At 54.1% G+C, this 23,190-nt stretch overlaps 1 protein-coding gene across 1 annotated transcript in view; it reads left to right on the top strand.

Moving 5' to 3' along the window:
• The window catches only part of ARHGAP35 (Rho GTPase activating protein 35), a 114,470-nt gene extending 103,465 nt beyond the window's left edge, over window positions 1-11,005 (top strand). The window contains exons 6-7 of the mRNA XM_070450664.1: window positions 5,318-5,423; window positions 6,035-11,005. Of these exons, the coding sequence (XP_070306765.1) occupies window positions 5,318-5,423; window positions 6,035-6,392 (464 nt within the window). The 3' untranslated portion in view covers window positions 6,393-11,005. The remainder of the gene's footprint in view (window positions 1-5,317; window positions 5,424-6,034) is intronic.
• Window positions 11,006-23,190: the final 12,185 nt, after the last annotated feature.

Genomic DNA, 23,190 nt, shown 5'->3' with positions numbered 1-23,190 from the left:
GTCACTGATGGGGAATCAGCTGCCTTCCTCCAGCAGCTTCCGCCGGCATCCACTCTGAGGAAGGGAGCTGCTTGCTGCTCCTGCAGCCTGGAAGAGGGTGGAGATTTTCCGCTTCCTCTTCCCATTGTGTGTTTCCTGTGCCCCACGCTAGTCAGCTGGAGCTCGGTTATCTTGAGCTTGGTAGAGAGGAGCGTCTCTCACTAACGTGGCACCTCACAGCCAGAGTTTAGTGAGCAGTGGGGCTGTGTGTGTCAGAGCTTAACCCCGACCAGGCCTTGCTGGAGTTCGTGGTGAGGGACACAAGGGAACAAAGATTCTCAGGCCCCAGAGTAGCTCAGCTCAGCCTGGCTGGGTTTCCATGGCAACATCAACTTGACCAGCTCTTTCCACTTCCTACCTCAGCGCCGTCGTGTCCGTGTGTGTTCAGGGCTTGGAGACGGTTTCAGATCCTATCACAGCAAATATCAAGGTCACTATCAAATTGTTTTGTACACTCCAGAATTTCACAGCAGGGTGAACAACGCTGAAATTGTGGCTACAAATACGAGACTTCTGTAATTATTCACCAGTTATCTTCTTGCCACATACAAGATGCCATGTGGGAGATTGAGAAGTGAATAGCAGCCACAGCCTGCACTGCCAGGGAGTGGCAAGCCGGGCGTGACCTTCTGTGCCAAGACATTTTTCCTGCCTCCCCAGTGCTCATTTAAGTTCTCTGCCAGATGGTGAGAAGCAAGCCAAGCTGGAAGGGCACAAAGCGCAAAGAGAGAGGAAGGGATTGGGCCATAGTGGAAGAGATGGCCGCTGAGCTTGACTTGAGAGAGGACCAAGATTTCAGGAAACTGAGAGGGGCCTTGAATTCTCCGTTCTATCTTGTCCTCACAGTTCAGCCCAGCCTTCAAGAAACAGTATCACTTATTCCTGCCCCACAGTCTCGCCTTTTCGTCTCACGACCACCTCACACTCCTGTCCCGTGTCTGGAATCCCTCCTGTCCTGCCAGTCCCCACACCCCCTGTCTTCTGTCTTCTGTGCTGACTCTGTCTCAGGCCAAAAGGCTCTGAGCTTAAGGATCCTTGCCCTCCGGGCCTCATTATCCCGCATAACTGCTTGTGAGTTCTGTGTGCACATTATAGTCTATGGAGACCAGTATTCATCGGATTGTCCAAGGGACGGGGGCTTTCTAGCGGTCCAATGGTTAGGACTCCACGCCTCTGCCAAGGGCCCGGGTGTGATCCCTGCTCAGGGAACTAAGAGTCCACCAAGGAAAAAAAAAGAGAGAGATGGTCAAAATATATGACCCCAGAGGGTTCCAGATGCTGGCGTATCGTCTTGCCCTTTCCAGCTGCCGACGAACAGCTGAGGGCTGACTTGCACGGTCGCTGGTTGGATCAGCCTGGCTGCTCGTCAGGCCGTTGTTCATGTGCTGCCTTGGAGAGGGCCCTGCTTCCACTTGTCTGTCCAGATAGTGGCTTAAGAGCCTGGGGCGCTCTTGCCCCTAGCGTGTGCCAGGCCTTGTGTGGGGCAGGACCAGGTGGCAGTGGGCAGACACGTGTGCAGACCCCGCCCTCATCTCATGGGTCAGATACCGTTGGACAGGCAAGGTCACACCTCCAGGAGAAGGGCAACCTGACGCTTCCATTCTGAGCCTAGGAGAGAGAGAATTCAGCCTCAGAGTGGTTTGGTGCCGTGGGTGCCAGCGTGTGTCATGGAGGGGGGACCCGAGCCGGTGGTTTGCCTTCTTGATGGTGTGGATGTGCCAGGTGGTCAGACTCCATCAGGGGTTTTCCTCGAGGACTGAGCTGAGATTCCAGCTCGGAGCCTGGCTGAGAGTCAGAGGTGGCAGTGGGGTGACACGGCCAGGGTGCCAACGGTGTCTGGGATTGGGCCCCCAACGCCAGTTCCTGTGAACTTAGACCTACTACTCTTATTTCTTGGAGCCTGGGTTTTTCTGTACACGGCGAAGGGTGTGGCCCCTGGCTCTGTCCTCCTCTTCCGCCTGAGTTATTGGGGCCTGAGTTCCACGTTGCCTGGTCTCTGTCCAGACTTCGTCTTGATTCAGCTGACCTCAGAACGCCTCTCCTGATGCCATCTCAGTTGATAGACACCTAATTTCAAAACCACAATATGTGAGCTGAGGAGGCCTGAGCCCTGCAGAGCGCCTCACCCCTTTTGAAGAGGATTGTTGAAGTTGGTAGGGGCTCAGAGCCTGGCGGCAGGCAGGTGATCAAAGCAGGGGTACTGAACTTGGAGAAGGAACTGGGTGCCCCCCTTCCCCCTCACCAGCCCCGTGGCCTGGCTGTTACCTCTTAGGTGGGCTTTCTCAGGCGGCGTGTGGGACATACCGGCGCCACCTCCCCTCGGGTGGGGGTTTCCCAGAGAGCACCCATGGAACATCGCCCCGCCAACATTCCAGCCCTTGGGCAGCAGGCCACTGATGTTGGGACTGCCGTGAAAAGGCTGCCAGGTGGAGCCCACAGCGGGTCCCCAGCACTGCTGGGCTTTGCTTGCACGCGGGAAGTCAAGTCAGGACAAGTCAGAAGGCTGTCCTCGAGGTGGCCGTGTTCCGTGGGGCAGACACAGGGTCCGGCCCTGCGCTGGGAGGCCTCCCGTTGCTCCCCTTGCTGTCCTCCCTGCCTCCTGCCAGGGTCTCGGTGCTCCCCGGCTCTCAGAGCACCTGCCCGCGCGGCCAGCAGGGAGAGTGAGACAGTTTGTCTCCACGCTCCCAGGGCGCGCGGCCATCTGGGTCCTGCTCAGGCACCTTGCTGAGGCACTGCGCCAGGAGGCGAAGGGAGGCTGGCATGCCTGAGGGTGGTCCTCGAATTTCCATTCAAGCAGGCGCTGTAATCTCCACTTCCCCCACCCCTGCGAGGAAGAGAGAGAAGGGGCAGCTGTCCTGTTGCCCAGTGGAGAGGAAGGAGAGGGACATCCCGGGCAGGCAGTGACATTATCGGCCCCGTTTCCTGCTTCCAGCAGGAAGGACGAGTGAGACCAGGCTCTTACATGAAGGTGCTGCTGCTCAAGTGCTTGATTAAAACAAACACAGCTGTGTTTTTGTCATGCAGGCACCTAGGAGAGGCCCGTGCCAAGCTCGCATCTGGAAGAGGGCACAGTTGGTTTATTAAGTGAGACTCCGCGCCATGCGCATGCTTCTCGTGTTCTCCGGGACAGTTGTTATCCTCCCAGCCCTGCTCTCACCCTGAGCAGTTCACTGCATTGCTTTTTATTGAAACTTAACAGTGAAGGATTTTGAAACTCAAGGCCAGACAAAAAAAAGTGTGCCCTTGATGTTGAGCCCTTAAAATAAATCTTGGGTTCAGAGAAACGAAGCTGATAATGGCAGCACATAATTAGTTCCTGTGGGTTTTAGGTTACTAAAACACTGTTTTTATCAAGCCACGCTCTCAAGTCTAAACATTTGCCGGTTTCCTGCTTTCAGTAGCTCCATCCTGGCCGTCTTTGCAGCGTCCTCTTCACTGGTTCCGAGTCTCAGCCTTGCTCCCAGGTGCTGAGTGTGTGTCTGGCTGTGAGCACTGCATGTCAGAGCGTGGTGTCGCCAAGTGAAGGAGGCACTGTCCTGAGCCTCTCACAGACGACGAGATAGCCGCTCAGAGTCACGTCCCCCGACATCTCAGAGCTGGCTGGTGTTACAGACAGGATCCAGACCGCATGACCCTTCCTCCCACTGCTCCCGCCACCGTTGATGTTCCGTCTGTCTTTCCCAGTCTAACTTGAGGCTCCTCATACCCACCTGCCTAGACAGTGAGCCTCTGGGGCATGTCACTTTCTACAGGAGTCCTTAACTAGGAGGCCACAGGTTTCCTGAAGAACACATGGGTTTGGAGAGTCTGGGAAGCTCCAGAGATGTAGGCAGACCTGTACATGGTTTATCTGTGGAAGAGGATCCAGAGCGTTCGTCCACCCACAGAAGCCTGTGCTGCAAAGCAGTTAGGCGCCACTGTATTTGTTAATGAACGCCTTGTCCCCCCACCCACCTGTACCGTCTCTTCACGGGGTCCTCCTGTGAGCTTAACGAGCCCTGGGGGCCTCGAGATGGGCCTCAGCTCTGACAAGTGGCCGCACTCAGATCTCAACCAGGTCAACCCCGGACCATTCTCGTCTTGCTAGCCCAGACCGACTCTCGCCTCCAGGGCAGGCCAGGTCCACTCAGGAAGGGGGTGCCAGGACCCTGGGAAGCACGGTGGTCCCTACCCAGACTCTGCAGCCATTTGGGCAGGGTCTGATTCCCAGACCAAAAGGCTGATTGCTGCCACCTCTCTGAGCATTAGATTCCTTATCCTGGAATTGAGGTGATAAGAGCCCCAGCCTCCTAGGATCGTGAGGACTCGCCAAAGCAGGCCTGGCTTGAATGAAGCGTTTCACTTGGGCTAACTTTTCCGTTTCAGGACACTAGGATTCCACGATGGGCAAGCTATGAGCAGCAGTGGGGGAAGGGGACACGTAGTCCTTTTGATAAACTGTTAGAATTCCTCACCGTTTCCATCAGCTCTTCCAAAGGGCAGATGCATGGAGGGTCTCTGACTCTAGGGAAAGGACAGAGCCCTGGTCTCGTGACTCCCTCCCTCCCGAGACTGTTGGCGCGGGTAGGCGGGGGTGCTCACCCTTCTGCTCAGGAAGCAGCGGGCGCTCTGCATTGGGATGCCCGTCTCCACGGGCAACCGGATGAGCAAAGAATGGTGCCCTTCATGGAAAATCTCTGGATCATGGGGGCCAGGAAGCCCTGGGCGTACAGTGCCCCCCTTCAGAAGCAGGGGCCGGGGACGCGGAGGTGGGCCCGGGCCTGGGCGTACAGTGCCCCCCTTCAGAAGCAGGGGCCGGGGATGCGGAGGTGGGCCTGGGCGTACAGTGACCCCCTTCAGGAGCAGGGGCCGGGGACGCGGAGGTGGGCCCGGGCCTGGGCGTACAGTGGCCCCCTTCAGAAGCATGGGCTGGGGACGCAGAGGTGGGCCCGGGCCTGGGCGTACAGTGGCCCCCTTCAGAAGCAGGGGCCGGGGATGCGGAGGTGGGCCTGGGCGTACAGTGGCCCCCTTCAGGAGCAGGGGCCGGGGATGCGGAGGTGGGCCTGGGCGTACAGTGACCCCCTTCAGGAGCAGGGGCCGGGGATGCGGAGGTGGGCCCGGGCCTGGGCCCACGCCACTGCCAGGTGGGCCCGCCAGGGGCACAGCTTGTAGGGAGAGGATGGGGTTGGGCTGCCCTCAGAGCAGGCACAGTGCATGGCCTCTTCCCCGCTGCCCAGGACCAGTAGCTAATCTGAGCCCCAGGCCCACCAGCCATGGTCTTGGTTTTCTCTTTCCTCAGAAATCAATGACCGGGAGCAGAAGTTACATGCCCTGAAGGAGGTACTCAAGAAGTTTCCAAAAGAGAACCATGAAGTCTTCAAATACGTCATCTCTCACCTGAACAAGTACGTTGCAGGGCTTGCTGTTTGTCTTCCCCTCCTTGGAAACCCTCCAGTCAGGGCCAGTTGGCTGCAGGAGGAACCGGAGTGGGGCTCTGTCCTCCGCTTGTCGGGTGCTGGCCCCTCCTCCTTCTCAGGCTCTGTCCTGCTTCTGTCTGAGAAAGGCCCACACAGCCCCCAGCCCACCCGCAGCGCGCTCTCCAGGACCCGTGCGCCCTGACCGGCATGACCACACGCTGGGCCCAGTCAGGTGTCCCGTGGGAAACAGCGAACAGGAGCCAGGGAAGCACGTGCAGGGAGCCGCGGTCCGTTCCTGCCTTTTCTCCCCGAGTAGGGTTGTTTTCCAGCCAGACCTGTTCCTCTCTCGTCAAGAGTGGTGGTATATGAACCCTGCTGTGGGACAGACACGCTGCCTTTCTGCTCAGCCAGAGCAGCGTCCCCCACTTCGGGGGCCTCAGAGGACGGGGCCAGGGGAGCTCGGGCCTTGACTCCCAGACCTGGGGCCTCTGCAATTCTCAGCTTGCGGGGCGGGGGCGGGGCAGGAGAGCAGCTGGGGAGGTGGTGACCGTGAGCACAGGTGGCCGGAGCTCTGACCTCGAGTCTGGTGTCGCCCACAGAGTCAGCCACAACAACAAGGTGAACCTCATGACCAGTGAGAACCTGTCCATCTGCTTCTGGCCCACCCTGATGAGGCCGGACTTCAGCACCATGGACGCCCTCACAGCCACGCGCACCTACCAGACAATCATCGAGCTCTTCATCCAGCAGTGCCCCTTCTTCTTCCACAACCGGCCCATCAGTGAGCCCCCTGGTGCCGCGCCCAGCTCCCCCTCTGCCCTGGCCTCCGCCGTGCCCTTCCTCACCTCCACGCCCGTCACGAGTCAGCCATCGCCGCCCCAGTCCCCTCCGCCCACCCCCCAGTCCCCTATGCAGCCGCTGCTCCCCTCCCAGCTCCAAGCCGAGCACACGCTGTGAGCCCGTGGCCTCGGGCTGAAGGAGACAAGGTCATCTCTCGACGGGGTGGCACTGGGCCTCGAACAGAACCAGGCCTGCTGGGGCAGGGCAGGGAGGGTCCCTTCTCATGCCTTCCCCAGCCCACAGCACTAGCAGCTGCCAACAGAAGGCGCAGGCTAGGCCGGCTGGTGCCCTGAGCCCAGCGCTGCAGACCTGGGGTTGGCCGCAGGCCGTGGCGGGAGCCCTGCCCTGTGACGTGGACCCTTTTGAGGACTGAACAAGGCAGGCAGGGGCCCTCCACACCCTCACTGCTCCCTGGACCCCTCCCCGCCATCTGTGCACACCAGCCTTGGGGCCTCCGCCCGCTGGGCAGAGCCTGGCACTGGCTGGGAGGAGGAGATCCTGAAGTCCAGCTGCCCCAGGGCAGGGCCAGCAGCCCCTCACGAGGACACGTCCCTCTGCTGCTCCCAGCGCTCCCCACCTTCAGTCTGCACCCCACCCTTGGGGGGTGCGGCCTGTCCCACAGCCTCCTTGGGAACATGTAGGCCGGCTCTGCCACTCTGAGGTACAGTCCCGTCTGAGGGCGTTGGCCCAGCAGGTCAGGACAGAGGGAGGGCAGCTCTGCCTGGACCAAGGGAGCATGAGCAGCGTCCACCCCCATGCACCCCGCCCCACTTCACAGGTTTGGGGATCCATTCCCTTTAAAACAAAAGAACACTGGAAGAAAAATGGAAAGGCATCCCTCCACCAATAATTTTTGAAAAGGAAGAAAAACTACAGGAAGAAAACTACAGACCTCAACATGAAGCTCTCCCCACCTCTGCCAAGAGGCACACAAGTGGAGGGCGACCCTTGTCTTTGTGACCGACAGCAAGGCGGGTGCCCAGGGGTGGCAGCCTGAGAGCCTGTTGGGGTCCCACTTACGTCCTGTCACTAGACCCTCCTCCCCCGCCCCAAGTGTCTGGTTCAAGCCCTCGGCAGGAGAAGCTGGGGGCCGCCGGCCCCTCTCTGCCTTGGAGCGCTGCAGTGCTGTGGGAACACCGCCCCTGTGTGCGCGCGAGGAGGGGGCGGGCGGCAGGAGCTGCCCGCAGGCACGTGGGGGTTGGTTCCGCGTGTTTGCTGTTGAAGTAGAATCATTTTCCTCCTGGGCCAGCAGGGCTGTCCATGGGAAGTTTTGCCGTGTCAGGGGACTCCCAGGGTGTGATGGTTGCCGGTGCTGTGCAGGCCCGACCTTCCTGCTCCTGGGCCGTCAGCGCCCAGAGGAGCTGCCGGTACAGAGGCGGTCAGTCAGGATGAGGCGGTGTGCCTGCCCGTCACCATCCTCCATGGCGTCCCCCGCCCTTCCTGGCCTTTCCACTGGCCCCTGGAAGAACCCTCTTTATTATGCGCCCTCTGCCCCGCCCCACCCCCAACAGCGACCCTGCTAAGGCTGCTACAGATACGGCTGCCCCCATCCCGTGGCTGGGCCGTGGCCTCCGCAGTGGAGAAGCCAGGCTAAGGTACCCTGGGCGTGGGGGCGTGGGGTGGAGGCCCGCCCACCCCACCGTCCTCCGGGTCTCTTTGCACTTTAAGAAGCAGCACCTGTGGTATGTTCGAGGCCGCCCTGGGTTGCCTCCACCAAGGCGGCCTGACAAAGTGAGAGATGCCTCAGAACAGTCTCGCCCACCCCTGGCCCCAGATGCTTCCCGCTGGCTGTTGGAGGGCGGGCCAGGCCCTGTGCTCACCGACTCTTCCTCTGGATAAGCTGGATGTCGCACTGTCTCTTCTAGTTCTTGTACAGCAAAATAAGGTGCTTGGAAAAAAACACATGTTTCCTGCGCGTTTTACCGCCTCCTCAAGGACACAAGTCAGAAAACCTAAGGTACATGAACGTCTGACGTCGATGTCGGAGGCCAGATCCCTTCTCTTCTGGCAGATCTGTTTCTGATGCTTTCTCAGTCAGGGCTTGGCTGGAGGGGGGTGTTGCTTAGTTTTGACTTGAGGTCGGCAGACTCCTGCTTCTCTTCTGCCCCCGTGCTGAGCCCCAAGCAGGTGCACAAATTACTCCATTGACTAATCTCAGCCTTTTCCTAGGTCATGCTCGCTTATTCCCAGGCGGCCCATCAAGGTATTGGGTGGGGGTGGACGGGAAGCTGTGAGAGTGGCCTGGACCACTGTCCCATGTGTCAGCTAAAGCAGAAGAGGCCTGCTTCCCTCCTGTGGCCCAGTCTGCACTGCCCCCTCTGTGTTGGCACCCTGGGCCACACCGCCACCTGCAGCCTTGGCCCGGCACCAGGAGCTTGACAAGCCCCCAGCTGTCCTGCCTTCCCACGCCCCCGCCTCCCTGAGACTGCAGTTCTGTAAGTGGTTGGTGACTTTTCTGGAAGAAGAAAGGGCACAGTAAGGGGTGGACACCTGTGCTGTGCACCCTTAACCCTTATGGGAGTAGCAGAGACCAGGCTCCCACGTCTCCACGGGGTCACCTCCAGTCCCGCAGCCCGGAGGCTGCAGGGGCCCCTCAGGCCTGTCCCCCCCAGCCCCACCCGGAATCCTGCCAGGGCTTCAACCGCAGGTAGGGACCGTGGCTCATTCCCCAGAGAGCCACAGGTGGACAGAAGTTCCAGGGGTTCCTCTCTGTTTCCTCTGCTAACCCTTAACTTCTCGCTTTCTGCTTCTCAGGCTGGCTTGGGCTTGGAGGATGTTTCTCGGCTGTTCCGAGTTGGCATTCCCACTGGCAGCAGTGCTAGTTGGGGGGCGGGGAGTGGTCGGTATTTGGACCAAATGGGCACTTGGAGGGGGACCCATGAAGGAGAGTGGGTGTGTGCGGGGGCAGACTGACCTTAACTGGAATTCTGCCCACCCCACCCATTCATCTAGTGTGGTAAGCTCTACAAAGTTCCTTCACAGGTCATTCTCTTGTGAGCGGAGCCACAACTCTAGGAATTGAGGGAGGGGCAGGTGTGTTAATTAGCCTTGGCCAAAATGGGAAAGCCTGTCAGTGGGGGTATGGGATTTGTTCCCTGCCCCGCAGTGAAATAGGGGTGCCCGGAAGCTCTTCCCCGTCCAGTGTTCTTTAGATCCCCGAAGGTGCAGACCCCGAGGCCAGAAGTAAACAGCCCTGACTACGTGTTAGGCTGGCTCTGGAGGGAGGCTTCACGAAAGGAAGTGGTCCAAGGTTAGGGCTATGGCTTGTGAGTTTGCCCTCAGTTCTTGGCTGTGTTGCATGTGGGTATCACAGTGCATTTGTCCCTGCATTCTGTTGAGTTCTTCCCAACACTTGACCTTTCAAGGAGGAATGCTAAAATGCTGTTTCCCAGGTTTTCCTTCAGCCTGAATGTGTGCTGTCAGTGAGGTTCTAGCAGGCTGTGTCTTGGCCAGGGTGGGCGGAGGGTGACCTCGGAGCAGCACACTGGCCAGAAGGGGCTGGAGAGCACGCCTTCTCTCATCCCTTCACCTTGGTTTTTCCTGTGGAGGAGGCGGCCCTGGCGGGCTGCCTGCCCCCAGGCCTGGAGGTCAGACCAGTTCACTGCAGCACTTGTGATCCGAGCTCCTCTCCACCCGTGCCCTCCCCCGTCCTCTCCTGCAAGGAGATCCACATTGCTTGGGGGCTGTCTCAGGTGTCAGTGGCTGCCTTCCCAGGAGGAGGAGGCGGCTCCAGGGACTTGGGCTGGCCACTGGGGACAGCCACGGCGCTTGCCCCCAGGGCCTCCAGTTCCCGCAGACGGTGGATGGAGGTCTTGCCCTCCTGTTGCTTGGCAGGTTCAAGCCACGCATTCATGCTTAGGTGAAAGGACGACTGAGTCGTGTGTGCCGGAAACCTAGGTCAGATCTGCTGGTGATCCCATGGCAGAAGGTGATCCCACGGCAGAAGGCCTGGGGCGGGGAGGGGCCTGCAACACTGTCCTGTCTTTCCACCGGCTGCTGGCTGCAGACTCCTCGAGGCTCCGAGGTGACTGCCCACACCTCCTGCCCAAGAGCCCGCCTCGGCCAGCTCCAACAGCAGTGATGTTACACCTCAGTGTAGTCGAGACAGGGCGTAAATTATTGTTTGCATTAAGAAGAATCATGTTCCCTGTGTACATTTAAAAAAAAAGTCTGAATTGTATGGGAATAAAACTTGTTTGAAAATTTGGAATAGTGCTGCTGCCAGCTTATTTTTCTGGTACTTGTATTTTCACATGTTAAATGATCTTTATATATGTTGGATTAACAAATATTTTGAGTTTCCTGGGGGGGGGGGGGACATTAATGGTATTGAAATGTGTTAGTAGTCTGGCTGTGTGCCCAAAATTCTGTTTTGCAGCAAAAGTGGAGAACTGTATGTAAAGAAAGTATAACAATTATTTCTTTGTATTTTAGGGGCTTTAACCAGGACATCCTCTAGTTGGTGTTAGGAATGTTTGCTTAATTTCCAGACTTTTTTTTTTTAAAACACATGGTGGGTTTTTTGAGGCTCCATCCTGATTAGTGCATGGTCAGCCGTCCGCAGAGGCTGAGCACCTCTGGCTGAGGTGTTCTCCATCTGGTTTTGTTTTTTAAAATCATGTATTTGCTACAAAGTATTGTACTTGTCTCAATGGGAATGGTGTACAAAACTGAAAAGGCCTTACGTGATATGTATCATAGTTAATAAATCAATCTTGTAAAAAACCAAACCTGAGAGAGAGATGAAGGCGGCCCCTCCCCGGCCCCTGGGCGCAGGCCCCGTGGGGACACAGGCTGCAGCCTCGGCACATCAGGAGGAGCGCGGGGGGTGGGGGGGGGGGTCCTCTGACCGCGGGGCGAGAGGGTTCCTCCAGCAGAGCCAGAGCCCATGTGGACTGCAGGCACCCTCCCCCTCCCTCCCCAGGACTGCTGCTGGGGGCCCCCCCCAGCCCTTGCCTTGCCTTTCCAGTAGAGTGAACCGGGCTTCCCAGACCTTCCCTGAGTCGTGAAGATTCCCTGGAGAAGGGAATGGCAGCGCACTCTAGTATTCTTGCCTGGAGAATCCATGGACGGAGGAGCCTGGTGGGCCCCAGTCGGTGGGATCATAAAGAGCCGGACACGACTTGAGCTCAAGCTGAGGGCTCTGCCTTCCCCAGGTCTTCTTGCCCCAGGTTGCTCCCACAGTTTTTTCTAGGTCATCACCACCCACAGAGCCCTGTGGCCACGGGGGCACCCAGCAGGCCAGACAGCAGCGTCTGCAGCTGATGCCCTTCCCTGCCATCTGAGCCAAGGCCAGGCCAGTGGCTCTGGGGTGGGGTCCAGGGTTTACTGCCAGGTGACCCAGGGGAGTTAACCTCTCAGGACAGCACCTCAGAGATGCCTCAGCCACTCAAGCTCGCTCTGCCCCATGCTGTCCCCTCCTCGCCCCTTATTCCACGGCCCTCTCGGTCACCTCCCAGATGCCACCTTCAGCCACCACATCCATTCTGGCCCAGGTCCTAATTCTGGTTCCCCTGACCTCCAATGGACACTCCACCTTAAATGGCCTCCCAGCCCTCAGTCTTTGAACCAAGAAGTTATCCTAGAAGACCCGGCTTTGCGTTACCTACGGCAGTAGTGGGGACTAGTCACCCTGTGAGATGCCTCGCCCCCTCCCCTTTCTGAGACAGGCACGGCCCTGGATCACAACTGCCCCAGCGCTCCAGCCCCATGCTGCCAGTCAGCAGGAGCCAGCAGACACCCAAGTGCGGGCCAGCCAGGGGCCCCTCCTGCTGGTCCCAGCCTATCCTCCTCTCCCAGTCCTCCAGTCAGACTCCAGCTTCTGTCTGAGTCATTCCCATTCTCCCAATGCACTTGGTTGCTTCCGACTTCCAAGGCTTTGTCTGCAGTGTTTCCTCTCCCTGAAATGCCTTCTATTCCTCACGCCCCCAAATCTCAGCACTGCCCATCACATCCTCACTTGTCCTTCAAAGCCAGTCTTCCTCTAGAAATTCTTCCCAGGCCCTTTTACCCATTGATTCACCCAACAACTACTGACCTGCTATGGGGATTTATATGACTCCCAGAAAGTCTTCAACGTTTGTTCTTTATTTTTTTGGCCACACCAGACAGCAAGTGAGATTTTGGCTCCCCCACCGGGGATTGAACCTGTATCCCCTGCAGTGGAAGCGTGGTCCCAGCATTTGCTTTTTAAAAAAAAGTTTCCACTGTATACAGTTGGCACTCAATATGTGCACTGACATCATAAGCCTGTCTTTGTGTCTAGTTTTTGATGTTCAAGTGCCATGGATTTGCATATTTAACACCTCTCAGCCACCATCCACCCAAAGAGGAGAGCTTTGGGGGGCAGGGACTGTGGCTTCCCCTTATGTCTCAGCATCAAGCAGGTGCCTCGGACATAGCAGGACTTCAGCTGCAGGACTCAACGGTCAGTTTCAACCCTGGCTTGCTTATGCTTGTGCGTACTCAGTCGTGTCCGACTCTGTGACCCGATGGACTGTATGTAACCCACCAGCCTCTGTCCATGGGGGCAAGAGGCTTTTCAGGTACTTTTCAGGCTAGAGTACCAGAGTGGGTTGCCATTTCCTCCTCCACAATATCTTCCAAACCGAGGGATAGAACCCAGGTCTCCTGCGTTGGCAGGCGGATTCTTTACCACTGGTGCCACCTGAGAAGCCTTGCCCTTGGTCTCTGTTGATAAGCCAGCCTCTCCCACGTGGTGGTGGTGGTGTTCAGTCGTTCAGTCATGTCCAACTCTGCGACCCCAGGGACTGCAACACACCAGGCCTCCCTGTCCTTCACCATCTTCCAGAGCTTGCTCAAATGCATGTCCATTGAGTCTGTGATGCCGTCCAACCATCTCATCCTCTGTCATCCCCTTCTCTTGCCTTCAATCTTTCCCAGCATCAAAGTCTTTTCCTATGAATTGGCTCTTCACATCAGGTGGCCAAAGTATTGTAGCTTCAGCTTTGGCATCAGTCCTTCCAATGAATATTCAGGACTGATCTCCTTTAGGATGGACCAGTTTGATCTCCTTGCAGTCCAAGGGACTCTCGAGTCTTCTCCAACACCACAGTTCTAAAGCATAGATGATTCAGCGCTCAGCCGACTCCAGTGCAAACAAACCTCTGCTCTGAGGACCACATTCCTGCCCACTTGCCTGTGACACTCTGCTTGCTGACTCTGGTGTGATGTAACCACAGCCAGACTCCCAATCCCTTTCTCCAAACCTGTTCATCCCCTGCTTCCTCTCCCCCACAAGCCAGAGACCCTGGAGACCTCCACAGGGTATTACTTTCTCCCATCAAGCTGCCCCATCTCCAAGTTCTGTTTCACCTTCCACGTGGCTCTCATCCTACCACCTGCCTCCTCATTTCCTGCCACCACCCTGATTGAATTTCACCAGCCCCTCCTTGACCTCCTCCTTGGTCTCCTAGCCTCCAGTCTCACCCCCTTCCTTCCATCTCTCTGTGGCAGCCAAGAGCTTTTCAAAACAGATCTGTCCCTGTCACCCCTCTCTTGACACCTTCTGGGGCTCCCCATCACCATCAGAAGCCAACTCTTCAGCAGGTCCTGGGAGGGCCCTCCCTTGCCAGCCTCCCAGGGAGGCTCACCTTGCACCCTGCAGTCCCACCTTCTGACTCCTCAGGGGCCTGCCTACCACAGGCCTTTTGCATGGGCTATTCCCGCTAGACACTCTGCCCACCCTTCCTTGCTAACTCCCTCCTTAATCTTAAGATTTCAGTTCCCTGGACTCTTCCTTGGGAAAGTCACCCCCCCCCCCCGCCCCAGACCAAGATGAACTCCTTTGCTTTCAAAGAAAAAAGCATTCTCTTCAATAGCATTTTTCTGTCTGTTATTCCTTTAAGTTGTATTCACCCATTTAACACACGTTGCCTGAGTATTTCCTCTGTGCCAGTCCCCCAGGAACAAAGCTGGGATCTGACCCCTAGTAGAACAGACACAGAAAACAGCCCAAGAAATGAATGTATGCCTTAATGTCCGGCACGGATAAGATATCAAGGAGGATGTGAATTTGGACGAGCAGAGCTGTTATTTGGGATAGTCAGGAAGACCTCCCTGGGGACGTGACCAGGATGAGCTGTCAGGCATTTGCCTCAGATACAAAACCTTTAGGCACAAGGGATCAGAGATCAAGCTAAAAAATTATTTCAATTCATGTTTTAAAAAATCAAAGTACACTGCAATGATGTAAAGTAATTAGCCTCCAACTAATAAAAATAAATGGAAAAAAATCAAAGTAAAAAAATAAATAAAAAATAAAAAGTCAAAGTCAGTCTCCCAAAATCCATGATGATCAAAATTTTAAGTAAAAAAAAAAGCAAAAAACAGGACTTCCCTGGTAGTCCAGTGGTTAAGATTCTGCCCTTCTAATGCAGGAGGCATAGGTTCAATCCCTGGTTGGGAAAGTGCCACAGGCAGTGCGGCCAAAAATAAAACCCTTAAGGCAAAAAGAAACAGATTCAGTAACAGTGCTGTGAAGCCTGAGTCAAAAGGAGAAATCGATACGACAGCCTGGAGTGCAGAGAAAAGTGATGTGGATGAGAACAAAGCTAGGACAGTGAAAGTGGAAAGAAGAGATCCGAGTATCTTGCAAGTCAGGGCGACAAGATGGCACAGTCTACTCAAGATTGCCCCAGGAGGTGAGAGGACTCCAAGGCTGACACAAAGTCTATTAATCAGTGTCTGTTCCAGAAGCTGCAGCCAGCACGGAGCCTGTACTACGCGCTCGCCAGCTCCAAGTCAACTGCCCGGAAGTGGGAAGGCGGCGTGTTACTCCAGGCGGCCACCAGGGGCCAGCAGAGCGCCGCCCTGCCCAGCCGTGGTCTGGCCTGGGACGTGTTGGAAGTCCAGGGGGTGACGTTCTTCAAAGGAGGGTGAGACACGACCGACTGAACTGAACTGAGAACGGGTCTGGAGGTGTCCCGGGAGCAGGCTGAGAAGCAGGGGATGAGCTACTCTTCCTGGCATTTCACGCAACCATCCCTCCATCCATTTATTCAGTTACTCAGGGGGCCAGGCCACACAGTTTCATGCGGTGAGATAAGCTGCAAGTTTGTCCTGAGGTCACTGGGGGAGCCACTGGGTCCGATTTGCAGGAGCTGAGGAAGAGGGAGAAGCAATTGGGGATCCCAGAGATACCGCTCACAGGAACTCTGCCTCCAAGGTGGGGATTAAAGAGCACGCAGTTGCCATAGATGTCAGGAAGACAAAGCAATTCATAAAGGCTCACGGGGTCTTCCCTGATGGTCCAGTGATTAGGACTCCACGCTTTCACTTCAGGGGACCAGAGTTCAATCCTTGATCAGGGAACTAAGATCCTGCAAGCCCTGCAGTGTAGAAAAAAAAAAAAAAGCTAACCATTTTTGGATACTTAGAAAGCATCATGCCGTTGTTTAATCATCTTTCATGTACCAACTCAATTTTCACACCTATTCTACGAAGCAGGTATTATCATCGTCCCCACGTTCCAGATGAGGAAACTGAGGCATGAAAGGGATGTCCAACAGCACAAGCTAGTAAGTGGGAGCCAGGATTTGAACCCCAAAGCCCATGGCTCTTTTGGTGCTGCTGTAACAAATGGCCACGGATGGACTGGCAGCAGAAATTTATTCTTTCACGCCCCAAATCAGGGTGTCAGCAGGGCCCTGCTCCTCTGAAGGCTCTGACGTCTCCCAGCGTCTGGTGGCTCCACATGTTCTTTGGCATCCCTCCAGTCTCGGCCTCTGTCTTCACAGGGCCTCCTCTTCTTTCTCCCTATGTACTTGTATTTTTCCTGTGCATCGCCTCTTCTTTTTTTTTTTTTTTTTTTTGGCCACGTCGTGGCTTGCGGGATCTTAGTTCCTGAACCAGGAATTGGACCCTAGCCAGCCCTCGGCAACGAAAAGCAAGGGAGTCCCAACCACTGGACCACCAGGGAATTCCCTCCTCTTCTGTCTCTTATAAAGACACTTGTCGCTGGAGTTAGGCCCTGTCCAGATAATCCAGTATGATCTCATCTCGAGAGCCCTTAATTACACCTGCAAAGACTTTCGCCAAATAAGGTCACATTCACAAGTCCCAGGGTTAGGACACGGACATATATCTCTTGGGGTCGGAGAAGAGGCAATATTCAACCCCCTACAACTCTTCCCCATGATCCTATTATTATCATTGTGGTCATCTGGATTATGCTATGAACTTGAAGGGCAGCTTGGGGCTGGAATAAAGTCAGAGATGCCCAAGTGGGTGATTGGGAAGTAAGGCAGGGCAAGGAGCAAGCATGTTAAATAACCGCAGGGACTTCCCTGACAGTTCAGTGGTTAAGACTCCACATTTCTACTGTGGGGCAGGGGTTCGATCCCTAGCTGGGGAACTAAGGTCCCACATGTTGCCTGGGGCAGCCAAAAATAATAACAATGATTGCAGCGGTGTCCTGTCATTGCCCCACCTTCACCCTGCTGTCTCCACAGCCAATGCTCAGCTTCTTGCCCCTCCTCCAGGGGGACTCTGCAGGATCATTCATGGGGAGAGAGTCCCTTTGTCTCTGGCAGGAGCAGCTCCTGGGCAGGAAGAGCAGTCAGCCCACCTCCGTGAGCGTCCCCACACCTCCCTCCCTGGTGGCAGGACCACAGGCCCACCATCCCCAGCTCTGCCCGCCCCCCGGGGGGCACACCGCCTCGTTTGCTCCTTGCCACTCATTTAGTTCTGTAGCCTCCACCTGGGCCCATGGTCTTGCCCGGGGTCACTTGGGGGGGTGGGCAGGGGACCAGCCCAGCGATGCTGACCCTCCCGCTGTGAGCTGGGCTGTAAGGAGCATCTCTCTGTGTTCCCGGAGGCTTTTGTCACTGGGACAGGTGACAGGTAGGCCTGGATGTCCTCTGTGACACTCGAGTCTTTTCCTGATATCTTGGGTGGCCCAAAGGGGACAAGATGGGACTGGAAGATGGGAGGCGACCAGGAGAACACCCAAGTGTCAGACTGGGTGATACTTAATGTGGGGTCATTTATCCAATTGGTGGGTGGTGTTTTCACTCCCCACTTTATTTTTTTTTTATTTTTTTCCCAATTATTTTTATTAGTTGGTTATTAGTGGTTCTCCCCACTTTAAAAAATAATTTTTTAAAAATTTATTTGACGATGGCGGGTCTTAGCTGTGGTGCTCAGGACCTTCCATCTTTGTTGTGGCATGTGGGACCTTTCATTGCGACATGTGGGATCTAGTTCCCTGACCAGGGATCGAACCCCAGCCCCCTGCTTCCCTGACCAGGGATCAAACCCCAGCCCCCTGCAATGGGAGCCCAGAGTCTTAGCCAGTGGACCACCAGGGGAGTCCTCTCCACTTTCTTTGTTCTTCCCATTAATTGTCAGTAGTCTACTAGGCTACCTGGGGCTTCCCTGGTAGCTCAGAGGGTAAAGAATCTACCTGCAGTGCAGGAGAACCAGGTTCGATTCTTGGGTCAGGAAGATCCCCTGGAGAAGGGAATGGCTACCCACTTCAGTATTCTTGCCTGGAGGATTCTATGGACAAAGGAACCTGGCAGGCTACAGTTCATGGAATTGCAAAGAATCGGACACGACTGAGTAGCTAACACACACTAGGCTACCTAAAACTACTCATGTGCACATACGTAGCACATACCCTTCCTTTACTTTTCTCTGGCATTTAGCTCCATCTGATGTGTATATTTTCTTGTTTTATCTATTGTGACATCCCACCTGGATGTCAGCTCCAGTGACAAGAATCTCTGCCTGTTTCTTCGCTGCTAGATCCTCGGAGTTTCTGGTACACAGGAGGTGCCCAAAACATGTTTGCTGGCTAGCTGGCTCAAAACCAAAAACAGGACAACTCTGGGGCCAGGTTGGGCTGCCCAGGTCTCAAATGACCCTTCATCGTTCACTGAATGTGCTTTAAATGAAAAGAGTTTTACTCTCAGAACTGAGCACAAAATTGTCTGCTCAAGGAATACATTCTTTGGGGGTGTGGTACGCAACTAGCACCCCCTGGTGGTCAGAGGAATCAGCTCCTCGAGAACCTGACTATCGGAACCCTGGCCTTGAACAAGGCCTGGTCCAGGGACTCCTATTTGTGAAGTGCAGAAGTAAAAACAGAAAAGATGAAAATTAGACATGTGAAAGGACTTCCCAGGAAGTGAACACCTGGGGTATGTTAGTGACTCCACGAGTCACAGGTCTGTCCCAGGAGGTCTCAAGGACAGGGTTGCACCCACCTCTTGGACAAATGCCCCCCACCCCGGGAGTTTAGACCCAGCACCTGCTCCCCCAGCCATTTCTGCCTCATCTGGTTCAAGGGAAGCTCTGTCCTCCAGGCCCTGGAGCCAAAATCTCTGCATTTTCGGACTCCTCTTCCCTTTCTGTCACCCTCGGTCGCCATCCAGTCCCTCAGCCCAGCCTTTGAAATATCTCCAGAATCCCACCACTTCTCCCCACCCCATCTGCCTCCTGGCTGGACCACCATCACCTCATCTCTGACTTTTCCAGTCGCCTCCTCAACTGGGCTCCAGGCTTCTGCTTTCACACCTTACAATTCCTTCTCCACCCAGCAGTCCAAATTTCAGGAATAGGAATTAGAGGGACTTCCCTGGTGGCTCAGATGGTAAAGAATCTCTCTGCAATGCAGGAGACCTGGGTTTGATCCCTGGGTCGGGAAGATCCCCTGGAGACAGAAATGGCAACCCACTCCAGTATCCCTGCCTGGAGAATCCCATGGACAGAGGAGCCTGGCGGGCTTCAGTCCGTGGGCTCACAAAGAGTCGGACACGACTGACTGGCTAACACTTTCACTTTCAACTTTCTTTGGTGGTCCAGTGGTTGAGACTCCCCAACGCTTCCACTGCAGGGAGCGTGGTTTCGATTCCTGGGTTGGGGGGGGGGGGGCGGGAGGGGGAGGAGGGGGTACTAATATCCAGCATGCCCTGTGGTGCGGCCAAGAACAAAAATATACGAATCAGATCAGGCCCCTCCCCAACCTTCAGTTCAGTTCAGTTCAGTCGCTCAGTCGTGTCCGACTCTGCGACCCCAAGAATCGCAGCACGCCAGGCCTCCGTCCCCAACCTTAACACCCTCTAAGCCCCTTGGAAGCCAAGCTCCTCCCCGCAAGGCCCCACCCACTGCAGCTGGCCCCGCCCACCCCCTGCCAGACACCCTCAGGCTTTTTTTTCCTCCCTAGTTCCTCCATCCCACTTCAGGGCCTTTGCATTTGCCTTTCCTCCTGCCCGGAGCACTTTTCCTGTAGATTCATCTCATACTTCAGGTTTCCCAGCAAATGTCACTTCCCTTGAGAGGGCTTCCTGCCACCATAACCACTCTCCGGTAGTTTTATTTCTCTTGCCTCACTCCCTTTTATTTTTTCACAGCTCTCAGTATGAGCAGAAATCATCTTTTTTATGTACTTGTTTACTTGCTTACCCCCCGTGCACACATAAGGACGTTGTCTGCTTTGTTCACTGATGTCTCCCAGCCCCTGGCACACAGTGGGTATTCATAAAATGTTTAGGATTGAAGAATTGCATCATGTTTATTTATATAATATTCTCATTGAATGCAAATATGGTTTAAAATTAAATAAAAGAATTCTTAAACCTATAAGATGCAAACTAAATCTCCCTTTACTAAGTTGCCATTTGTTATAAAAGGACCCATTTCCTCACATTTCCACTAAATCTGGAGACCTACAGTAGTTTTGTTTTGTTTTGCTTTTTAATATTCTGGCTGTGTGGTATAGGGTGTGCGGGATCATAGTACCCTTACCAGGGACTGAACCAGGCCCCTACATTTGAAGGGCTGAGTCCTAACCATTGGATGATCAGGGAAGCCCCACTACCACTATTTTGTTTTTTCAAGTCTGTCGACATGCAAAGGACAGCCTGTTGCCTTTTTTTATTTCAATTTCTTGATTATCATTACAGTTGAGCACTTTCCCATATGTTTATGTGTCAGACACATTTCTGTTGTGATTTGCCTTTGTGCATCTTGACCATTTTCCCCATTGAGTTCTCTGTATTGGGTCATCTGCCTTTTTCTTATTGATTGGTAGGAGCTCTTTATTTATGATGTATGTCAATCCATTGTCTCTTAACTTTTTGTCCATCCTGGTACTACTCTTTTAACATTGTTTACAATATCTTTACTACTCCAGAGTCATTTGCCTTTGTCGGGGGGTGGGGGGGGGTGGGGGGGGATTGGGGAGCACAATTCAACCCGTAACACCTCCCTTCCCCATTTCCTATCATTTTTTATTATGAACTAGATCATATAAACAAAAGACTACACAAAGCAATCTGCCAAGTTTATACAACAATAATTAAGTGGTCACCTGGGTACCCACCAGCCACAATAAGACTTCTGCTGATACCCCTTGGCCCCTGCCCCTGGGGCCCACAGCATCTTCCTCCTCCAACCCCAGACTCGACCTCTCTTCTAAATCTCAGGTTAACCATTCTCTTGATTTATTATCTATGATTCATCATTCTTGCATCACCCAGGCTCACATCCCTAAGTAACAGATTGTTTATTGTGCCTGTGTTCGGAATTTTAAAAAATGGGTTCTTTCTGTATTCCCTCTAGTACTTATTTCTTTCACAAAGGTGAAATGGGGGACGCCTGTGGATGTGGGGGAGCAGTTCATTTATCTGGGGAGTCTTGTTATACTATCCCCATCTTACAGATGAGGAGAGTGAGACAGAGAGGTGAAGGAAACTGCCCAAGGTCACACAAGTCGCGTAAGAATTACAACGAGCCCATTGAGTCCCCTTCCTAAAACTCTGCTGTCTTAGTAGAGAAGAGTGAGATTGTTTAAGGAGAAGTCACTGGAACCTTCCAAACACACACACACAAACATGCACACACCCGTGCTCTTACAGCCTACCAAAATCCTTGTGCCTCTCCTTTTTTGTTGTTGTTTAAGATTGATTTATTTATTAGTTTTTTGGCTGCACTGGATCTTCGTTGCTGCATGCGAACTTTCTCTAATTGTGGTGAACGGGGCTACTCTTCATTGTGGTGCGTGGGTTTCTCACTGCAATGGGTTCTCTTGTTGAGGAGCACGGGCTCTAGGCGCACGGGCCCTCCCCCCTCTCCTTGATTTCCCCTGGTTACAGGGACCTCACCACCTCTCAAGGACACACTATTCTTTCCCATCTCTTCCACCCTGGACGAGGTCTCCATGTTTTGGTGAGAAACATCGCCAAAGTTGAGGAAGGCCGAGGAGAGCTGAATGTGGCTGAGAGGCTGAGAAGCTAGGGCAGGACATGTCAGGGATGAGACCAAGAGGGGCTCAACTGCCACTGTCTCTAGATTCTCTAACAGGCCTCAGGTGGTAACGGCTCACTGCGTCACCTGTCCTGGGGGTGGCACAGCTGTCCTAGATTTTCCCCAAACCTTTGTCAAGAGTCTTTTCAGGGACTTTCCTGGTGGCACAGTGGTTAAGAATTCGCCTTGCAATGCAGGGGATACAGGTTTGATCCCTGGTCAGGGAACTAAGATCCCACATGCCTGCACTCCACACCCACACATGGCCATGAAGATCCTGCTTGCAGCAATTAGGACTACATTCAGTCAAATAAATAAATATAAATATTTTTTAAATGCAATAAAATAAACCCTGGGAGATTCACAGAAAAGCCTCTGACCCCTGACTGCTTCAAAAAAAGTCTTTTATGAAAGCTGTCTCGGTTCCCAGTTAGAGGGTCCCAGCTGTCTTCCCCCAGGGTCCCACCTGATGCATACTCTGCCCCAGAAGTGATCCTGTGTCTTCCCAGATCTGTGACCAGAGCTGCCGAAGGGCATAGACATCACAGAACAGCCCACCCATTTCACAGATGGGAAAGCTGAGACCCCAAATGGTGTTTGTGTTTATCAGTCACTTTGTGAGTGGAGTCAAGGGCACATGAGGGTGAATGTGTCTTTGGATGGGCATGTCATATCTAGCAGATTTAATACCTGGCTCTATTCTCAGTTTTGGGGCTTCCCAGGTGATGCTAGTGGTAAAGAACCAGCCTGCCAATAGAGGAGACATGAGAGATGAGGGTTCAGTCCCTGGGTTGGGAAGATCCTCTGGAGGAGGGCATGGCAACCCAGTCCAGTATTCTTGCCTGGAGGATCCCATGGACAGAGGAACCTGGTAGGCTACAGTCCAGAGCATCGCAAAGAGTCGGAAAGGACTGAAGCGACTCAGTAACGCATTCTCAGCTTTAAGTGGCTTAACTCAGCAGTTTTCAGACTTTTTGGTCTCTTTACATTCTTAGGGAAGACCAAAGAGCTTTTATTTCTGTTTCATAAGTCATATCAGAATAAAACTGGAAATTCTTGAAAAGGATTCAAAAGGCATTTTTAAATAGCAATAATAAATGCATTACAGGCTAACATAAATAACCTATTTTAAGAAAAATTTTAGTGAAAAGAATGTCATTATTTTACACATTTGCAAAGCTCCTTAAAGTTCAGCCTCACAGAAGACAGCTGGATACTCGTGGTCTGCTGTGATATCACAGGCCAGGGAGCCTCTGAAAACCTCCCCCACCACTGGACACTCATGGGAGAAGGAAGTGGAAAGGCAGAAAAAGTCTTGATATGAAAATTTGACCTCATAGACTCCCTGAGATGGTCTCAGGAGCCAGGGCCCACATCACACATAAAAGATTAACTCCCAAATTGTTCAGTGTGGTTATCCTGATTGAACATCCAGACCTTCCAAGGACTGGGATACAGGTATCCAAGGAACTTCAGTGATCAGGATCCTGGAGTCTTAGCCCCACCACTGCTCCCACAGGAACCTCGACATCAGAGTTTCCCATTAGCCCATAAATGAGAACTACGGGATTAAAGCGCCTCCCACATATCTTGGAGCAACTAAGCCTGTGCCCCACAACTACTGAGGCTGTGCTCCACAACAAGG

Source organism: Odocoileus virginianus, chromosome 20 (assembly GCF_023699985.2).
Source record: "Odocoileus virginianus isolate 20LAN1187 ecotype Illinois chromosome 20, Ovbor_1.2, whole genome shotgun sequence".
In the NCBI taxonomy this organism is placed as follows: Eukaryota; Metazoa; Chordata; class Mammalia; order Artiodactyla; family Cervidae; genus Odocoileus; species Odocoileus virginianus.
The sequence above is the reverse complement of the archived record's forward strand: the minus strand, read 5'-3'. Positions and strand labels throughout refer to the sequence as shown.